The sequence below is a fragment of the Salvelinus namaycush genome, chromosome 34 (assembly GCF_016432855.1).
Source record: "Salvelinus namaycush isolate Seneca chromosome 34, SaNama_1.0, whole genome shotgun sequence".
Classification (NCBI taxonomy): Eukaryota; Metazoa; Chordata; class Actinopteri; order Salmoniformes; family Salmonidae; genus Salvelinus; species Salvelinus namaycush.
In genome coordinates this window covers 27,612,175-27,634,256 of record NC_052340.1, presented here as the reverse complement: position 1 = coordinate 27,634,256, position 22,082 = coordinate 27,612,175, and the positions used below count along the sequence as shown (strand labels likewise).

The 22,082-nt window shown below is 44.3% G+C and overlaps 1 protein-coding gene across 1 annotated transcript in view; it reads left to right on the top strand.

The window, feature by feature from the left end:
- Positions 1-22,082, top strand: part of LOC120028469 (seizure protein 6 homolog) — a 50,363-nt gene that overhangs the window by 11,786 nt on the left and 16,495 nt on the right. The window contains exons 5-8 of the mRNA XM_038973676.1: positions 5,582-5,774; positions 18,573-18,758; positions 20,409-20,577; positions 21,615-21,781. Coding sequence (XP_038829604.1) covers positions 5,582-5,774; positions 18,573-18,758; positions 20,409-20,577; positions 21,615-21,781 — 715 coding nt within the window. The remainder of the gene's footprint in view (positions 1-5,581; positions 5,775-18,572; positions 18,759-20,408; positions 20,578-21,614; positions 21,782-22,082) is intronic.

Below are 22,082 nucleotides of genomic sequence, written 5' to 3'. Positions count from 1 at the left end.
CACTGCTGGGTTTTCCATAAGCAGCAGTTTTCCCTTGTCTATCAAGAATGGTCCACCACCCAAAGGACATCCAGACAACTTGGCACAACTGTGGGAAGCATTGGAATCAACATGGGCCAGCATCCCTGTGGAACGCTTTCGACACCTTGTAGTCCATGCCCCGACGAATTGAGGCTGTTCTGATGACAAAAGGGGGTGCAACTTAATATTAGGAAGGTGTTCTTAATGTTTGGTATACTGAGTTTATTACGATAGTCCTCTCACAGCATGGCTACAAATGATTTCCATTCACTCCATATAACCTAACTCTTATTTTCACGTTGTTGCTGGCTTTTCCTTGCCCTACGACTTTTTATCCCTTGTCTATAATTTCCCTGCTTAATTCAGGCGTGCTGCATAAAACCAATTTTCCGACAGGCGTGTAGGAATTGTGGTGATAATGAGATCGAAACGGCTGAGGTGAATGTTAAAATGAGATAAGTGCAGACGCGGAAAGCGTGTGAATGTTCCATCTCTTAGGAGGATGAGTGAAGCTTAGCCTGTGGGTTTTTTACCCTCGTTGCTCTTATACCCTCTGTGGGATGGGAAAGCTAGCTGATAGGATACATTCAGTAGGAGTTGTCTGAGCCTGGACTTGAGTCTTTCGAGGCCACTGGATTTCCCCTCCCCGAAATGTTCCATACGCAAAAAAACCCTGCTTATTTCTCTCAGATTTTGTGCAAACATGTTATTTCATCCCTGTTGGTGAGAATTTCTCATTTGCCAAGATAATCTATCCACTTGACAGGTGTGGCATATCAAGAAGCGATTAAACAGCAGGATCATTACACAGATGCACCTTGTGCTGGTGAAATTAAAGGTCACTCTAAAATGTCCAGTTTTGTCACACAACACAATGCCACAGATGTCTCAAGTTTTGAGGGAGTATGCAAATTGGCATGCTGACTGCAGGAATGTCAACCAGAGCTGTTGCCAGAGGATTAAATGTTCATTTCTCTACCATAAGATGCCTACACTGTTGTTTTCGAGAATTTGGCAGTACGTCCAACCGGCCTCACAACCACAGACCACATGTAACCACGCCAGCCGAGGACCTTCACATCCTGCTTCTTCACCTGTGGGATCATCTAAAACTGAGGAGTATTTCTGTCTGTAATAAAGCCCTTTTGTGGGGGGAAACTCATTCTGATTGGCTGGGCCTTGCTCCTCAGTGGCCCTGCCCAGTCATGTGAAATCCATAGATTACTAATGAATTTATTTCAGTTGACGGATTTTTTTTATGAACTGTAACTTAGTGAAGTTGTTGAAATTGTTGCATTTTTTTTTTTGTTCAGTATAGTTTGGTCCCTGCTGTCCAGTTTGCTTCCACATACTGTAATCTCTTCTCTCTGGAGACAACTACTCAGCTCTTCACCTTCAGCCGACCTTGGCACAGCAGGAACAACCTCAACAGATCTGCATTCAACCAGCCCCTTGAACCAGGATTACACAGCCATCAAATAGAAACAGGCTTTAAGGAAGAAAGACTCGGCTCAGGGTGACACTGTGTTCAATTTCCTCTGGAAGAGCTTAACTTTTCTGCGCTACGGATACCGAATACGGGTTCACTTTCCTAAACAACTGCTGAATTGCAGGGCGCCAAATTCAAAAATATTCCTAAAAATATTTATAATCATGCAATCACAAGTGAAATATACCAAAACACAGCTTAGCTTGTTGTTAATCCACCTATTGTGTCAGATTTTGAAAATATATTTTACAGCGAAAGAAATCCAAGCTTTTGTGAGTGTAGCTTTCAATGCTACATCAGCTAGCCCCAAATTAGCATGGTCACGAAAGTGTGAAAAGCAATAAAATGAATCGCTTACCTTAGATAATCTTCGGACGTTTCCACTCACGAGACTCCCAGTTACACAACAAATCTTCTTTTTGTTCGATAAATATTACTTTTATCACAAAAAAAAACGCCATTTGGGTTGCGCATTATTTTGAGAAAACAAAAGCCGTGTTCCGTTCGACAAATCCCAAAAAGTATCCGAAATGGTCGTAGAAACATTTCAAATGTTTTTTACAATCAAACCTCAGGTTGTCTTTAACAAACATAATCGATAATATTTCAACCGGAGCATAACCTATTCATTAAGAGAGAAAAGGAAAATGGTGAGCTCCTCCCGCGCGCGCAGGAAATATTCAGAGGACACCTGACCTCTTTTGAAACATCTCGCTCATTTTTCTAAATAAAAGCCTGAAACTATGTCTAAAGCCTGGTCACAGCCTGAGGAAGCCATTGGAAAAAGAATCTGGTTGATATCCCTTTAAATGGAGGTTAGACAGGCCAGGAAACAAAGATAAAAAATTAAAAAAATCACTTCCGGGTTACTTTTTCTCAGGATTTCGCTTGCAGAATAAATATTATTTTTCTCACAGACAATATTTTGACAGTTTTGGAAACTTTGGAGTGTTTTCTATCCTAATCTGTAAATTATATGCATATTCTACGATCTGGGCCAGAGAAAATGTCCGTTTACGTTGGGTACGTTATTTAAAAAAATAAAATAATAATCTGACCCCTAGCGCTAATCACTGCTTCTCTCTTACCATTGAGTGGCCTCAGGTCTCATGTAATAGCAACTGTCGTCTGTGACAGCCTTGCCAGACCATTTCAAGGACAGGCATATGAATGCACACAGGAAATCACACAAAGTATCCCTTTTTCAGTGTGTGTGCCAGGATTTGTACCTTGTGATTTACACAAATCTTAGTTATTTTGTGTATGGTATTTTGTGTGTTGTATATGGTCTGTATGTTGTGTAGCAGTGTGTTTTGTGTCCAGTGTTGGACCAGGTGTCACTGTGTCAAGTGGCCCAGACAGAAATACCTCAATATTAACCAGCAGAACCATGGCTCTCCATGGCCCTGACTGTCTCTTTATCTCCCCACCCCTCTCCTCTCCTCCTCATGGCCCAGTTCTCCTGTCTGGACCAGATGTTAGTGCTGGTGCTCTATCACTTTCCTACCCCCTACTTAATCATTGTCTATAATTAGCTAGCAGCCCACATACTCTAGTACTCTCACAGACACTCACACAACGTGGGACCATTTGAAGGAGGGAACGGAGATACCTAATTAGAGGAGCTTTCTCCTTTATTCTCTTTCTTTCATTCCTCCCTCCTCCCTCTGTTCCTTCTTACATCTGTAGAGATAGAAGGGCAATCTCTGGAGAGGGGGTGTGGTTTGCTGCACGGAGAGATACAGAAAGCAGAAAGCATTCATCTCCTCCCCCACATGCTCTCCAAAATCTGGTGTTTATTTTATTGGAAAGTGTCACTTGAATTATTTAGAGTTATTTCATTTTCATGTGTTGCTTTTAAATATATAGTAAGCAACACAGAATGTTGTGATTGGGACATAGTTGTTTACTCTGGGGGAGGAGCCTAATTAGTATTGTAGTAATTCGACTTTAAGGGATTATGATGCTTTTAACCTTAACGTGCTGTTTGACCGCCTGTTTGCATATCAACAAAACAAACCATGTCCGTGTTGTCAGACAGACGTGTGCTGATCCAGGGATTAGATCAGTGTTAGGTAGACAGTCGGGACTAATGCCAACACAAACTGGATTATCCCAACAGTATTCTGGAAGTATTCCATTGACATGGGGATTTCAGGATAATGTGATTAGGTTGTGATGACCTTTGTTTAATGGGACTTTTGTCCAATGCTGTAGCCATGAGTTAATTAAAACTACATCAACTTGTTGTTGTAGATTCGGAAAGTATTCAGACCCCTTGACTTTTTCCACATTTTGTTACGTTACAACCTTATTCTAAAATAGATTAAATTGTTCCCCCCCCCCCCCCTCATCAATCTACACACAATACCACATAATTACAAAACTAAAACAGGTTTTAGACATTTTGCAAATGTAAAAAAACTGAAATACCACATTTACATAAGTATCCAGACCCTTTACTCAGTACTTTGTTGAAGCACCTTCGGCAGCGACTACAGCCTTGAGTCTTCTTGGGTATGATCCTCTCACCTCTCGTCACTGCACAGCATTTTCAGTTCTCTCCAGAGATGTTCGATCTTGTTCAAGACCGGGGCTCTGGCTGGGCCACTCAAGGACATTCAGAGACTTGTCCCGAAGCCACTCCTGCGTTGTCTTGAAACTGTGCTTAGGGTCATTGTTAGGTTTAGGTTTCCTCCAGACGTGAAGCTTGGCATTCAGGCCAAAGAGTTCAAACTTGGTTTCATTAGACGAGAGAATCTTGTTTCCGAGTCCTTTAGGTGTTTTTTGGCAAACTCCAAGCAGGCTATCAGGTGCCTGTCTGGCCATTCTACCATAAAGGCCTGATTGGTGGAGTCCACAGAGGAACTCTGTAGCTCTGTCAGAGTGACCATCGGTTTCTTGGTCACCTCCCTGACCAAGGCCCTTCTCCCCCGATTGCTCAGTTTGGCCGGGCGGCCAATCCGGTCTCGGAGCTCTACGGACAATTCCTTTGACCTCATGGCTTGGTTTTTGCTCAGACATGCACTGTCACTGTGGGACCTTATATAGACAGGTGTGTGCCTTTCCAAATCATGTCCAATCAATTGAATTTACCACAGGTGGACTCCAATCAAGTTGTAGAAACATCTCAAGGATGATCAATGGAACAGGGTGCACCTGAGCTCAATTTCGAGTCTCATAGCAAAGGTTCTGAATACTTATGTAAATAAGGTATTTCTGTTTTTTAAATGAGCAAACATTAAAAAAAAAGTTTTTGCTTTGTCGTTATGGGGTATTGTGTGAGGAAAATGTTGACAGTTGTTGCTATAGCAGCACTGTCCTCATAAGAGCACAATCACAGAGACTTTATATAGTTACGTGTTTAATAAACACGTCAGACGACCCCTCATCATTTCGTGCTAGCTTAGAGGCCCCACACAGTGCACCTTGCACCTCTCACCCTTTCTCTTTTTATCTGGTCTCTCATTCACGTTAGGGCAGTTTGGTGTTTTTTGTTCTGCTGTTTTTCATTTTGCTCCTTCTATCTGACACGTCTATTACGCTTTTGGAACAGAGCTTTCACAGGTCAAGGCCTGGAACCATCTTCTGTCACCCAACGTTCACCAATCATACTCTGGAGTTCCAGCTGATGGGTTCTGACATATATTGGACTCTGTGTTAATTGTCTGTCATTTAATATATACAGTCTTTCCTTTTTCCATGTTAGATTAACAGCCCGGAAAACTGACTTCTGTTTCTTCCCTTCCTGGGGGAAGGTACTGTAGTTGATAAGATTTTGTATGGAGGGACATGGAGGCATATCTTTTAAGTGTTTTTATATGAGAGTAAACTCAGTGAAGTGACATTGAGACATATCTCTGGATTTGTATATGAGAATAAACTCTGCAGAGTGACATGGAGGCATTTCTCTTAGGTGCCATCGTATGATGGTAAAACCTCAGTGAAGGAGGCAGGTGGCTTCATCGGACCACATTTCTCTGTCATCCTCTTTACAAGTCTAAGTACCTGTATGTATTGATGTGTGTCCTTTATTGAACTGGTCCTCTCTGTGTGTGTTTGTCCATGCAGGTGATGAACGTGAGCCTGTGGGAGGGGGAGCGGGTGACGTTTGAGGAAGTGGGGGGCGGGGAGCCCTCTGTTCTGGCCAACGAGTCTATACTGTTGAAGGGCCTGGTGGTACGCAGCTGGAGCAACCACATCACCATCCACTTCCACAGCCAGAGACAGGCCCAGCCTGGGTCCTTCCTGCTCAGATACCAAGGTAAGACCCGAGTGCAACCAAACGCTAAGCACTAGCACAACCACCAACCAAGCACCACAGCACAGCACTAGACCATCAACCTATTCAAATACTGCACAACAACAAACCAAGTTTCAGAATGTGAGTTGTAACCAATGTGAAGTGACAATATAGACAGGGCCTGAGAGGTTTATTTATCCTCTCCTCCCTCCCCTCCTCCAGCAGCCTCCTCCTGTACACTGGGGCTCACCCTCCTGTAAACTGGGGCTCACCCTCCTGTACACTGGGGCTCACCCTCCTGTTATCCCTTGTCAACATAATGTGCTCATGTTAGCCACAAAATAACACCGCTGTCAATTGGCAGTATAATCAGGTGGGGAAATTGCTGTGATGATGCTCTTCTAATTGTCATTTACCAGAGATGTCAGAAGGAGACTGCATGCAGTTATGAGCCCTGTTGCTTACACATTGTGATAAAATAGAAAAGCAACTTTACAAATATTTATTTCAGATTCTTTTGTTTTTGTGAGTTAATGAACTGTGGCAGGTTTGTAAATGGGGTAGTGCCATTCCGAACAATGCCTAGATTACCGGTTGAATAAGAATTGCATTTCCCGCTCACCCATCCCTCTCTGAATCATGCTATGCCCCCCCCTCCTCTCTCTCTTATTCTCTCGTTTCCTCTCTCTCTCTCCTTTGCGAGTTGTGTGGGTGGTATTCACCACCCAGTGAGGGGTACCTTCATGGCTTTCTGTGGCAGGCTTCTGCTGCTCTATTAAATAGCATGGCAATCATACGGCAGGGCACGGCGCAGCGCCACCGATAATAACTTTCTGCTTCTTTACAAAACTTCCAATTACCTGACACAGTGGTCCCCCCCACCCCATCCCCCCACCCCCTCCTCTGCTCGACCTGTTTGATATTCTCTGAGCAGCGCGTCGTGCTGATCTGGGCTGGCTATATGAGGGTGGCCTATAACTATTTCCCCCTGTCTGTGACGTACAGTATGGTGCATTCTGTAGCTGACAGAAATAAAATAACTTAGGGAGAGTAATTTGATGACATCTGGTATGTTCATAGAGGGAATCTCTCTCTTTTTCTTTTTCTCTGACTCTTTATCTCGCTCTCTTCCTCTCTCTCTCTCACTCCCTCCCTTCCTCGCTCTCGCTCAATGTTAATAATAAAAAAATTGGTTCTCGGGGCATGCTGAGTAATTAGCATATAATGGGGTCACCTTAATCACAAGTGCATTAAATCTCAATGAAACACTGCCTGGAAACAAATTGACTTCCCATTAGAATACATCAAATGTAAGTTATGGATCCATAAATCAAGTTGTCAGCCATCTTTCTGCATGCCTCTGGCAGAATGAGAGTTATCCTACACTAAGACAGTGCTTGGTTAGGGGAATTATTTGCTCAAATACCAATATTCATGATTTTCCACTTACTTTGGCCTTTGCAGTTTTTTTATTTTGGTATAGGCTGCCTATACAAGCTCTGAAGGCAAAACATTGCTCTTCTAATTGCTTTGGAGTCACTTTGAGGACATCGCCATGCTTTTAAGAGCATACTACAATGTTCCCTGTTAGTTTCCATACATTTCTAATCCAAGGAGCCTCTTGATTTGTTCAGAAAGATATGTAATTTGATATTTAACACTTAAACACCAACGTCTATGTTAATAACATTTCATCTCAAAGTAAGATAAAGTCTGATTATCTGCCAGGTGACATAAGCAGGAGAGGGAGAGTGATAACATGTTCATTTATACACCATGACAGTTTACCTGTATTGAGATGATTGCTCTGATATTACAATCTCTTTGCTCTGCAAAGCACCTTGTCCCGTAATGAGGTGTGGAGAATGTGATCAGACAACCAGTGAGCAGGAGACTGATTTGTTTTAAAGATGGAAACCAGGCTAGTGTCTGTGATTAAATCATGATTCATCATCATCTCCTCTGGCTGAGGTGACCGGTAATGAATTCAATACTCTCTTACTAGATCATTCCTGGAGGGAGATTGATCAAACAGTGAATTTGAGGGAACTAAAGAGTGAGTTGTGTTGATCATTGTGGGTGCTATGAACATTTGCTCAGTATTTATGAAGCACACATACTGTATGTAAATGAGTTCTATATTGGTATTTTTCATTTAAATCAACTGTGTGTAAATGAGTTCTATATTGGTATTTTTCATTTAAATCAACTAGCCTAGGATAATTGTAATGCTTGCTCTCCTGTCTTGTCTTATCTTTTTGCTTTCACCATTTTGAGTACCTTAAATACTTCTCTCTCTGTCTCTCTCTCTCTCTTCATGTAGTTTGCTCTACTTCATCATACATCATTAGAGCTGTATGTTAGTCATCTAGTGTAGAAGGCCAGTTCTGAGCATCCATCACTGACACAGTGTCCTGTAGCTCTATTGGCATGGAAACACACTAATGGTTATCAAAGCTTCAGCTACCATCTCCCATTTGGCCAACAATGATAAGAGCAGTAATTACCTGTGGATAGATTTTAAGCAGCAGGTAATGATATGGTAATATCATCATCATCTATCAGTGGAGAGAGTCTTTATTTACCAGCTGCTCTGGGACTAAGATCAATGAAACAAGAGGAAAACAAGAATCAAGTGGAGGAAAACACTCTCCACACAGATTTGGGATAAAAGTTGGTGATCAAGACCTTGTTCCAACACCTCCACTTGGCAGCTGTTTAGTAACAGCCTTTCAAAGACTTGGGAGAAAGTGTGAAACTCAGCACGAAACCTTCCCAACACTTGTTTCCCTTCTTTGTCTCCTTTTCTTCATAACCACTATCTGAGAGTATTGGGGCATCATCATCATCATTAACATCAAGTTACTTGCCTGGTAAGTTTAGAAGTTAGACACCTAAGAGAATTAGAGAGGGAGAGAGAGAGATGAAGAAGGAGAAGAGAGGGAGAGAGAGAGAGTGAGTGTGTGTGTGAGTGCCATGCGTGTATACACATACACAAGTTAAAGTAGAGGGCAGTCGGCAGAAACATGTCCCTTCCCAGGCTCCCCTCACCTCTGGTGACGTCTCACTACTGACAGTCACATCTGTCTGTGTCGTCCCCTCGACTCAGAGCTCCACAGGCTTCCTGCCCCCTGGGGTACCACTCCAGCTCCAAGGACTTCCTACCCCCTGGGGTACCACTCCAGCTCCACAGGCTTCCTGCCCCCTGGGGTACCACTCCAGCTCCACAGGCTTCCTGCCCCCTGGGGTACCACTCCAGCTCCAAGGGCTTCCTGCCCCCTGGGGTACCACTCCAGCTCCAAGGTCTTCCTGCCCACTGGGGTACCACTCCAGCTCCAAGGACTTCCTGCCCCCTGGGGTACAACTCCAGCTCCAAGGACTTCCTGCCCCCTGGGGTACCACTCCAGCTCCAAGGACTTCCTGCCACCTGGGGTACAACTCCAGCTCCAAGGACTTCCTGCCCCCTGGGGTACAACTCCAGCTCCAAGGACTTCCTGCCCACTGGGGTACCACTCCAGCTCCAAGGACTTCCTGCCCCCTGGGGTACAACTCCAGCTCCAAGGACTTCCTGACCCCTGGGGTACAACTCCAGATCCAAGGGCTTCCTGCCCCCTGGGGTACAACTCCAGATCCAAGGACTTCCTGCCCCCTGGGGTACAACTCCAGCTCCAAGGACTTCCTGACCCCTGGGGTACAACTCCAGATCCAAGGGCTTCCTGCCCCCTGGGGTACCACTTCAGATCCAAGGGCTTCCTGCCCCCTGGGGTACCACTCCAGCTCCAAGGACTTCCTGACCCCTGGGGTACAACTCCAGATCCAAGGGCTTCCTGCCCACTGGGGTACACCTCCAGATCCAAGGGCTTCCTGCCCCCTGGGGTACAACTCCAGATCCAAGGACTTCCTGCCCCCTGGGGTACAACTCCAGATCCAAGGACTTCCTGCCCCCTGGGGTACAACTCCAGCTCCAAGGACTTCCTGCACCCTGGGGTACCACTCCAGCTCCACGCCGTGCTCTGTCCCCTGGGGTACAACTCCAGCTCCAAGGGCTTTCTGCCCACTGGGGTACAACTCCAGATCCAAGGGCTTCCTGCCCCCTGGGGTACAACTCCAGATCCAAGGACTTCCTGCCCCCTGGGGTACAACTCCAGCTCCAAGGACTTCCTGCACCCTGGGGTACCACTCCAGCTCCACGCCGTGCTCTGTCCCCTGGGGTACAACTCCAGCTCCAAGGGCTTCCTGCCCACTGGGGTACAACTCCAGTTCCACGGCGCTCTCTGTCCCCTGGCGTACAACTCCAGCTTCACGCCGCTGTCGGTCTCTCACACAATTGTTTATCAGCCCCTCCATCGCTTCCCCACTGAGACAGTCCCTCTGATGGTGCAAAGACTAGGTCAGATCAGGGCCAACCCAAGACCCATCCACACACATATTACATATACAGTAGACCCATCCACACACATATTACATATACAGTAGACCCATCCACACACATATTACATATACAGTAGATGGGTTTAGAATACAAATAACACACTTCTCATTTTATGATTGAACATTCATGAGACTGTAGTCCACACAGATCAGATCAGTATTATCTGTATAGTTCTTGTGATTTAATGTGGAAAACAATATTTGTTTCACCCTTCACTCTCCCCTACACCACATTCCCCAGTGTTCCTCAGTCTCCTGCCAAATGCTGCTGTTAGCCTGCCTGCCAGGCATTAGGTCTCTACTGCCTCTCCTGTCAACAAATACATCTCAATTAATCCACCGATGAAATATGGAGAAGGGCGGAGTGGTTGCCGAAACGATCAATAGTGACTTAACTCAGCTTAGAAATTCCTGCCCAATTTCAGCGATACAGCGGTTATAGTTTTGGCACGCCCTCTAAGGTCATGTAAGACTAGATGACACTGGTTTTCATAAACAGTGTCATTGGCTTGAACCCACTATCTCTACTGACAGATAAATGTCAAAACAATTAACTGTAATTCAGAACAAACCATGAAGCTTCCAACAATTGACAAGAAGGTCACAGCAATCTTCTATAGACAATTTGGGTCCCGAGACAAAACCAGTTGGGAACCACTGCTCTAGAAGATCATTTGAGGTTAAAAACAGACCCTTTTCCATAAGACAAAGCCCTTCAGGTCCAGCCTCCATTGCCATTGAACCCTGAATGGCAGTGATAATGCAGGACCATAATGATTGGGCTAATTACTTGTGGTGGACTAGGGCGTCCATTGTAGTGTATATGCGGTGAGTGATTAGAAATACGTAGTTAGACAAAAGGCCAACGGTGTCCTCCCATATACCATTTATGCATTTGATTATTGCAATCACACATAGGCCTATGTGGGCACATACACACATATACACTGAAATACAGATAAATACACAACTGCTTTCAGACAGCGACTGTCACGATCGTCTTGCTGTGAGAGATTGGACCAAGGCGCAGCGTGTGCAAAATACATCTTCTTTATTTTAAGAAGAGAGAAAAAACAAACAAGAAACGAACAACTAATCACGAACTAACAAAATAACAAAACTGACGACCGTGAAGCTATATAAACAGAAATGGTGCTGACACTGACCACTACACACTGACATAGACAATTACCCACAACAGCTAAAGCCTATGGCTGCCTTAAATATGGCTCCCAATCAGAGACAACAATAACCAGCTGTCTCTAATTGAGAACCAATTCAGGCAACCATAGACTTTCCTAGACACCTACACTGAACACTAAACCATCTAATCTACTTAACCCCCTAAACCATACAACACCCTAGACAATACAAAAAACACACAAAGACAACCCACCCCAACTCACGCCCTGACCAACTAAATAAATAAAATAAAAAGGAACAATAGGTCAGGAACGTGACAGCGACAAAAGGGATGCCAGAAGCTCAAAACATGAATCCTATCTCCACCCACACATGTACCACTTAAAAGTTTAGTCTGCTCTTTCCTTAATTATATCCTAAACTCTCCTGGACACATCAACTAAACATTTTGGATTTGTAAAAACCTGCATTTACAGAACCAGGTAATCAGGCAGGAAAATCTGTTTTTGAGATGGAATTGGAGTCTTTTCACCTACAGTTGAAGTCAGAAGTTTACATACACTTAGGTTGGAGTCATTAAAACTCATTTTTCAACCCCTCCACTAATTTATTGTTAGCAAACTATAGTTTTGGCAAGTCGGTTAGGACATCTACTTTGTGCATGACACAAGTAATTTTACAACAATTGATTACAGACAGATTATTTCACTTATCATTCACTGTATCACAATTCCAGTGGGTCAGAAGTTGACTGTGCCTTTAAACAGCTTGGGAAATTCCAGAAAATGATGTCATGGCTTTAAAAGCTTCTGATAGGCTAATTGACATCATTTGAGTCAATTGGAGGTGTACCTGTGGATGTATTTCAAGGCCTACCTTCAAACTCAGTGCCTCTTTGCTTGACATCATGGGAAAATCAAAAGAAATCAGCCAAGACCTCAGAAAAAAAATTGTAGACCTCCACAATTCTGGTTCATCCTTGGGAGCAATTTCCAAACGCCTGAAGGTACCACGTTCATCTATACAAACAATAGTACACAAGTATAAACACCATGGGACCACGCAGCTGTCATACCGCTCAGGAAGGAGACATGTTCTGTCTCCTAGAGATGAACGTACTTTGGTGCGAAAAGTGCAAATCAATCCCAGAACAACAGCAAAGGACCTTGTGAAGATGCTGGAGGAAACAGGTACAAAAGTATCTATATTCACAGTAAAATGAGTCCTATATCGACATAACCTGAACAGCCGCTCAGAAAGGAAGAAGCCACTGCTCCAAAACCGCCATAAAAAGCCAGACTATGGTTTGCAACTGCACATGGGGACAAAGATCGTACTTTTTGGAGAAATGTCCTCTGGTCTGATGAAACAAAAATAGAACTGTTTGGCCATAATGACCATCGTTATGTTTGGAGGAAAAAGGGGGAGTCTTGCAAGCCGAAGAACACCATCCCAACCGTGAAGCACAGCATCATGTTGTGGGGGTGCTTTGCTGCAGGAGGGACTGGTGCACTTCACAAAATAGATGGCATCATGTGGAAGGAAATGTATGTGGCTATATTGAAGCAACATCTCAGGACATCAGTCAGGCAGTTAAAGCTTGGTTACAAATGGGTCTTCCAAATGGACATTGACCCCAAGCATACTTCCAAAGTTGTGGCAAAATGGCTTAAGGACAGCAAAGTCAAGGTATTGGAGTGGCCATCACAAAGCCCTGACTTCAATCCTATAGAAAATTTGTGGGCAGAACTGAAAAAGTGTGTGCGAGCAAGGAGGCCTACAAACCTGACTCAGTTACACCAGCTCTGTCAGGAGGAATGGGCCCAACTTATTGTGGGAAGCTTGTGGAAGGCTACCCGAAATGTTTGACCCAAGTTAAACAACTAATTGAGTGAAGGTAAACTTCTGACCCACTGGGAATGTGATGAAAGAAGTAAAATCTGAAATAAATTATTCTCTCTACTATTATTCTGACATTTTACAATCTTAAAATAAAGTGGTGATCCTAACTGACCTAAGACAGGGAATTTTTACTGGGATTAAATGTCACGAATTTTGAAAAACTGAGTTTAAATGTATTTGGCTAAGGTGTATGTAAACTTCCAACTTCAACTGTATATCTGCATTAAATACACAAATGGCTGTCATTGAATTGCACATATTTTCCACACACGGATGCCTAAGTGGGTAAAGTGTTGAATGAACAGGAGAGCATTTTAGATTGACATGAATTAGTAGCAGACTCAGTAGTGTGGCTGATGTGTGTGTGGTGGCAGAGGGAGCAGTGGGATTGAAGTGGAGTGTATCTCTGTCAAACTCTTTCAATCGTGGCCTTAGTCCCTTGTGGCCGTCTTCAGACACACTTCACATCACAGCCACCAGGCGTGCAGTACGTTAGACAAGCGTCCCCCGACACCCTGTCAGACAGACACGTCAGAAATGCTGCCACTGGACGACGCAAGATTAAGACCCACTGACCCTCAACACCAATCTTTGTTCTCTCATCTAGTCCTCTCTCTCTCTCTCTCTCTCTCTCTCTCTCTCTCTGGTAACCTACAAGTCTGGTTGCTTATCATTCCCTTGTAGTGAGAACCCCATGTTTAACTTAATCCTTTTTAATGAAAACCATTAAAATGGTGGCAAATTGATTTCAAACTTACACTGATATAATGATATTTTTAAAATTAACTTTGTCCTCGCCCAGTTAATAGTGATCCATCTCCTTATTATTAAACTATCGTTGAGAAGTAATTACAGCCAGAGGATTTCACGTTAACTTAATAGTAGAACAGAATAGATTCTTACTAAATTCAATTACCACCATATTAATGTTTAATAAGAAGGGAAATAGCATGAAATTTAACGGCAGCAAACAGAATGACGTATTCAAAAGAGCCGGTCAAGCATAAACAAGGCATGGACTGATAAGAACCAAACCCTGCTTAACAACAATAAACAGGGCTTGTCAATGAACACACAGCAGTGTAATTATGAATTAACTACTGTTAGGATTTGAGTCATTTCGTTTTGTAAGGTAAAGATAATAAAATGTACCAAATTCCAAAGTACCGCCAAACTGCTGACTCTAATGCTCTAATGTGTAAGGCACCGATAAAATAGAACAAAAATAAGCGGAGGAGTCACAGAGGAAAGTTCATGAGAATGTTTGTCATTGTAGTTCCTTGTCAGGGTTGATTAACAGGCCATCTGTGCATCCTGATTCTGGTCTCCATATTTCCACAGCAGAGCAGAAGTGAAGACATTAACATGTCCGCCACGCATTATTATGTCTAGCAATCATCATCCCACTCAGAGAGGTAGCATGACCGATTCTCCTCTACTGCCTTTCATGTGTTTGCATCCTAGTGATTCTGTCCCCACAGGTTAGTCTGTGATGATGGGATGTTTTAAGTCTATTGGTGATAGTGATCCATCCAGGCCAGCACAGAATAACCCAAACCTATGGCTAAGCATCCAGCTAATCATAAAATAAACAAAATATAGGGTTCATTTGGTGACTTTTTCTGTGTGAGACTTGAACTCTGCTCGATGCCCAGTGAATGTGGAACAGACATCAATCAAACCCCAACATTTCACAGACCCACACCCTCTGTGTGTCCAGTCAGTCTGTCTTTCAGTCATTCGATGTGAACCTCTGAAGTTCTGCTGTATTTCAGCCCCTCCTCTCTCTTCGGTCCTTTTCTTTATAGACCCCACATCACAATCTCATTAGCATTAGCAAAGACATATAAAAACTGAGGACCGTGGGTTTTTAACTGCAACGGCAACCGATAGTCTATTCACTTTTAATGAAGTTATTATATTTGCTGGCAGTTAGCTCCTATAGCAGCTCCATGGTGCTCTGCTGTAGTGAGACATTTCATGGATTCACATTATTACACCATACGCCCATTACCGAGAGAGCATGAAAGCATGCTGTAAATTTAATGAAGCAAGAGCTTTTTATTGCCTTTGTGCTTTTGGCACCTGAGGTTTGAGTGGGATTGAGAGGTGTTTTGCTACTGTAGTATTTCCATGGGAACGAGATAGACTTGTGTGTCTATGAAGTCTCTGTATGACCAGGGTACAATGTAAGAGTTTGAAGCTAGGCAATCAGAAAAAAATTATTTCTGTTCGTGCCTAAAACTTTCTGTCCACTCTTTTTACCATTATTTTAAGTGTACAGCATAAATATGGTACCCTATTTCCCAACATGGGAATATGGCAGAGAGATGCATGCTAGTTGCCAGGTAGATTCAATGTCATTCTCGCATGTGTTTTCTCCTTTCTATGACGGGCAGAAGGACGCCCTTTCCACACCACCACATCATTCATATCCCTTAGGTGCCTTCAGACTCACAGTCACAGGTCTGTAAGGTCATTTTACCCTTCCTTTGCTTTCGCTGCTCCGTGGAGGTTAATGTGACGCAGCGTTTAATCCAATCTAAACACTGAAACAGATTTCCCATATGCCCCTGTCCTTTCTCCTCAGTGAGCCTGTCACACACGGTTATTCTCAATAAGGCCTGATGAGCCTGGCTGCAAATGAATCCCCTCTGTGTTTCATAATTAATGCCCGTGGATGGTGTGGAGGAGGATGCATCTTCCATTAGGTCATGTAAAATACAGGAGTCGTAATAGACCGTCTCTGTTAGCGAGCTAGCGCTGCTGCGTTATGAGGACAGGCCTCTCTCTGATTGCAGGCAGAGAAGAGTCAAATGGCTGAGGGGACTGAGGTGACCGCTGTGACGGCAAACTGACACCCGTTCTGCATTTCTTCTTCTGTGCTAAGAGACGACAACGTGTCTGGAATTAGTAATGAGACGGGGTGCTTAGCAGCATCTTCAACGTTTGGTTTGATAGGGTTGTGAATGCATAAATTGTGAACATGTTTAAGTTCTGGCAGAGCAGGTACATGAGGAGGAAAAACTAGCCTGAAAATCCTGCTAACATTTCATTATAAATAGGTTGTGAAAAGTGGGTAGCTTGGGACAATAAAGTTCTATCTGCGTTTCTGTCTAAATGTAGTTATTGACATAGCTTGGTTTTGTTCAATGTTCTCTACCTGTATAGTACTCTAAATATCCCAGTTCATGTTGTTAAGTTCAAAATAACACAATATAACAATTGTTGACACCATTCAAACCAATGAGGGTTCATAACTTTAAAGTCAATTATCTCAGAATCAACTTTTTGTAGATAGAACCTTATAGTCCGAAGCTCTCGTAGTGACAAAGTTTTACAGACAACACTGTAAAGTCACAATTGTGGTAAAAACGTGGTGATATTTTGTAGGCTATATTTGGTTCCGCTGTCCCTGTGTGGTGGCCTGAATGTGGACTGAGCGTGTGACTGAGCTCTATGGCCCAGTGTACACCCTATCATACCTCTCCGGGGAGTTGAGGGCTACTCAGAATATAAAGATGGCCATTGAATCTGCTAGTGCTACTTAGCCGCCAGCTAATCTCCCAAGCCAGTTGTTCCAACGGTAGCGTTACCAGTTGTAGTGAACCCATCTCATTTTATGGCCTCTATAACACAGTGGGAGGAGAAAGCTGTGGAGACAGTGGAGAGGAGGAGGCTGGCTGCCAGTGTGATTTAGTACCTGGTTGGGAGCAGCTCCACGTTAGGGCAGCCTCCAGTGCCCCCTCTGTATTAGTCTAATTGAAACAGAAACAGCAGGGTGATGATGCTATAACAACACCCCCACGCCTCCACCCCTGAGCCAGGCCCTGCTGTGCTAATACACTGCACCCCACAATAAACCATAAATAAAATGGATAGCCGAGGGGAGTGTCTGGGCCCTGCTCATTGGCTCATTGACTCAGAGGAGCGCTTTTAGCTTTCATATTGCATGCACTAGAAAGATTAGACAGCCGTCAGCAGCAGGCCTCTCCTCTATCTCTGTACGACCCTCTCCTTCTGGCCTTTTATCGCTGTTGGTTTTTAAGTGGGGGAGGACGGAGGGGAGGAGGCGGTATCATTTAGCCTAGGTCCAACAGGCTGTCCTCAGGACAGACAGGCTCTTACCCAGCCAGTAAGGCCCAGGGAGATAGACATGGACCCAAGTTTTACTCTCAGAGGAGCTCCTGTGAAGCGTACTGTGACTTGAACTGAATGGTCTGAACTGTACAGTATGTGGCATCACTTCCTCTATGGGTACCCTGTTACTGTCATCATATCCTCTATGGGTACCCTGTTACTGTCATCATATCCTCTATGGGTACCCTGTTACTGTCATCATATCCTCTATGGGTACCCTGTTACTGTCATCACTTCCTCTATGGGTACCCTGTTACTGTCATCACTTCCTCTATGGGTACCCTGTTACTGTCATCACTTCCTCTATGGGTTCCCTGTTACTGTCATCACTTCCTCTATGGGTTCCCTGTTACTGTCATCACTTCCTCTATGGGTTCCCTGTTACTGTCATCACTTCCTCTATGGGTTCCCTGTTACTGTCATCATATCCTCTATGGGTACCCTGTTACTGTCATCACCTCCTTGGCAATGTCTCCTTGAGACAGAATCAATGGTGGAGTGCTGCACTGCCTTCCAACAGGATAACAATGAAGCTGCAACAATTACAGTCAGACAGACAGACAGCCTGGAGCGAGAACCACACATATATCTGTTAAAAATAGCTGGGGATGAGGGGAAAAACACTACCAGTTCTTTGTTAAAGATCCACTTGTGGGTCATTCTTGATTTACAGACAGTACTCCAGGTCCCTATTACATGTTCACAGTTTGAGTAAAAAACAGTACTGTTATTGATCTACGTCCCTCAGTGGGTATTCAGCCAAGCAATGCGTTCTGTTGAGCATGATACACATTAGGAAGCCATACTGTATGTGTGTGTAGTGTGTCATGAATGTACCTGTATGGAGAGGCAGGGAGGAAGGCAAAAAGGCCAGTTTTATGGCCTCCATTAGGTATATGGCCAGACCAATCCATCATCCTGAGACACTAAGGTTATGCTCTGGAATAACACAGGTCCTATAGACATGTACTGTACTCTGGTAGGATAGGGTCTATGACCTGTCAGTGTTCATCCTCACACTTCTCTCTCTATATTCTTTAGGTTTGGTTCCCCTCCCTCTAAAATGCTTTATGATGAGCAATAAAGTATTTTTCTGTTGTTACACTTTTATTTTGAGTCAGCTTGGATGCTGTTAGTCGCCGTTTGTGTCCAACTTTCGTTCTCTCTCTCTCTCTCTTCTCCTCCCTCTCTCTCGTCCCACAGCCTTTGTGTTGAGCTGTACCTTTCCCCAGCGGCCGGCCTGTGGGGATGTGTCTGTGAGCAGCCTCCACTCTGGGGGAGAGGCCTACTTCTACTGTCTGACTGGGTACCATCTGCAGGGAACCAACACACTGACCTGTCTCAACGCCAGCACCCCCTACTGGAGCGGCACAGAGCCGCAGTGCCATGGTGAGGGCTGGGGGTAGCTAGCTACACACCTCTCACATCCATTTACCACAACGGGACCAGTACAACTTGCTATGCACACAGACTTTCTCCACAGTTGTTGAACATATTAATAGACAAAAACACTCTTCCCCTCTCAATCCTTATCACAGTCTTTCAAAATGAATTCACATTCCCTGTGATTTGTCCTGTAACTATTCCTACCAGAGCATCAACACAGTTCTTCTCTTTGCAACAAGTGAGGCGTATAAGTACATAAACACGTTGTCCTCGCTGGAGCAATTAGTTCCACTAGAATGATCTCACACTTACTCAGCTTGGTGTTGCTCAAAAGTTAATTGGGGTTTATTAATCATTGATTTGGGCCTTAATGGTGTGAGCTGCAGTGTATGTTGTACTGGGGTGGTGAATGTTAAACAGACAATCCTATTCAGTCAGACCTCTCCTAGGAAGTAAAGAACTGAACAAAACAAGCCACGAGAACCAGAGACTGCATCATATTTTCTCTTCCAGGAAGTTCACCTCTTGAGTCTGCTTGTATTCATCTTGCATAACAAGCACAGATTCAGACAGGGTTCAATCCCCAGTGTAGGACAGTTCAGAAGCAGACAGTTTAGATGTAGGATCTCATTTTTCTGCTCAGATGAGCTCCAGTGATGAATAGTGAGTGAATGTTTTAGCCCTAGTCAGGTAAGATAAACATTTGGAACAGTGGATCTCCCCATTGTTTTAACAGTGAATGGACAGCAGGGAGGCTCCCTCCGAGCGTTGGGCATCGTAAAGGCATAGTTTCGAAAATGTGTGGGGAGAGAGTATAAGGATTCTCTCTCCTTATATTGGGTGACCAAACAAACCATTTAAAACAAACCACAATGTGTGTGTGTGTGTGTGTGTGTGCGTGCGTGCGTGCGTGCGTGCGTGCGTGCGTGCGTGCGTGCGTGCGTGCGTGCCCCAGACAGTGGTCCCACAGCATGGTGTCTGCAGGGTGTGATTACTGATGGCAGGGCAGAGTGCCACAGGGAAGGTTAGGGCTGAGGCTGCTGCTCTGCTTTAATTAAGCTTCGTGTCTACCTAGCTGACCTTCACCTCATCTGTTGTGATACACTGATATCAATACCAGACCCACTCTCTCTTTTATTCCCTTTACACAAACTCAGAGCTTGCTCTTACTCACCACCTCCACTCATTGTGTTCTCGTGGTTTATCTCTAGCCATTGTTCCCCAAGGTATTCTCTGTCGTTACACATTCTGTTTGACTGGGATTTAAGCAAATGTTTTTCCCAGACTAAAATACCTCTCTCTCTATTTCTTCTTCCTCCTCCAATCCCATCCTCCTTCTCTCCTCCCATCCCTTCCTCCTTCTCTCCATCCCATCCTCCTTCTCTCCTCCTCCCATCTTCCTTGTCTCCATCTCCCATCTTCTTTATCTCCCCCTCCCATCTTCTTTCTCTCCTCCTCCCATCTTCTTTCTCTCCACCTCCCATCTTCTTTCTCTCCTCCTCCCATCTTCTTTCTCTCCACCTCCCATCTTCTTTCTCTCCTCCTCCCATCTTCTTTCTCTCCACTTCCCATCTTCTTTCTCTCCTCTCCTCCCATCTATCCCATCTTCCTTCTCTCCTCCCATTCCTACTTCATTCTCCATGGGCATCCCAGCTGCTTGTGGTGGCATTGTCCGGAATGCCACGGTTGGACGCATTGTGTCACCCGGTTTCCCTAGCAACTACAGCAACAACCTGACATGCCATTGGCTGCTGGAGGCCCCAGAGGGACAGCGAGTGCACGTCCACTTTGAGAAGGTGGCCCTGGCAGAGGACGATGACAGGTGTGGTGTCAGTCAGGGGGTTTACTTCACTACAGTGTTCAGTCAGACCTGGGTTCAAATAGTGTTCATTTTCTTCCAAATATTTTGACCTTTGATTAAGCGTGTCTTGGGTGCCAGATGAGTGGGGTTTGCACTTAGAGGGATATTCCATTGGTTGTATTGCACCATGCTAACTCAATAAAGTACATAGCTTTAAAAGAAAGAAAATACTGTCTGAACCCAAGTCTGCTACAGTGTTCTGACCTTAGTGCTCTACTCCAGTACACTATCCAGTTCTAAGTGTTCACTTGAGTTTAATAATCATTCAACAAGCAGCCAACAGAGTCCTACTGCTGGCTCTGTGACAGTTGGACATGATTCTCACTGCAGGCTCATGGTTCTGTTGTCACACATGTCATATTACCAGTCCATTCCTCTGCTACACTTCAGGGCATCGCCTCATCATCTGAGATAGAGATTCAGTGGAACATCTGTGTCTCTGTGTCAGAATGGAAATCCAATTTTGAGAAAATGGTGAGAGAGGAAAGGAGAAAGAGAGAAATACTGAAATAATCGGATACATTTCACTTCAATCACCTTCCTACTTTGTTTTTTGACTGTCTTTTCATGTTCCTTATTGGAGTCTTAATGCTCTATGATTGCATCTATAAGCTGTTGTGAATGTTTGTAAGAGAATATAACACTTCACAAGAAGGTGCTTCAAGTGAATGAATTGAATTGACAAGGACACGCATATTTGAGTTAAGATAATGTTGTTTTTATGAGCGGTAGCAGCTGTGTCTGGAGACAATAACAAATGTACTTTTAATCAGGTCAGTAGGCTAGCTGCTCAACTGTACTGAATGATATCATTGGCCATTTGTGCAGAACAGTCCAGCCCAATGCTTTAATACTGTATAATTTTCCTTCCTGTTGCGTCATCTCATTAGGGGCTTCCGTCCAGGTAGCTGAGTTAACTCTGAAAATGTGCCCACAATGCATATTACAAAGTCTTAGAAATCCAACCAGGTACTGATGTGTTTTAATTTCTCTTTCAGGCTTCTGATCAAAAATGGGAAGAACATTGACTCTCCTCCGATGTATGACTCATATGAGGTGGAGTACCTGCCCAACGAGGGCCTGGTGAGCACCTCCAGACCCCTCTTCATAGAGCTCACCACTGATGGTGCAGGCACCTCCACCGGCATCGCCATCAGATACCAAGGTAGACACATCCCCATGGGCGCTAACGCAACTCTTCAGGTCTCGGTTACACCTGACCCCCCTTTGACCTTCTCCATCTCACAGAGACCCATCCAGGTCATGGCACCAATGTTACTGACTGGGTTAGAACCAACGTTCACTTTAAACTGCGTCCGTGCACGCCCACGCACTTCCTCCATGACTGCCAGGCAGAAGAAAAGCAATGCTGCGCAAAGACGCAAGAGATTGAACTTCATTGAGTTTGCAATATATAGATCAATGTTTTTTTCTGTGATCGAATCAACATTATATCAGCCCTAAAA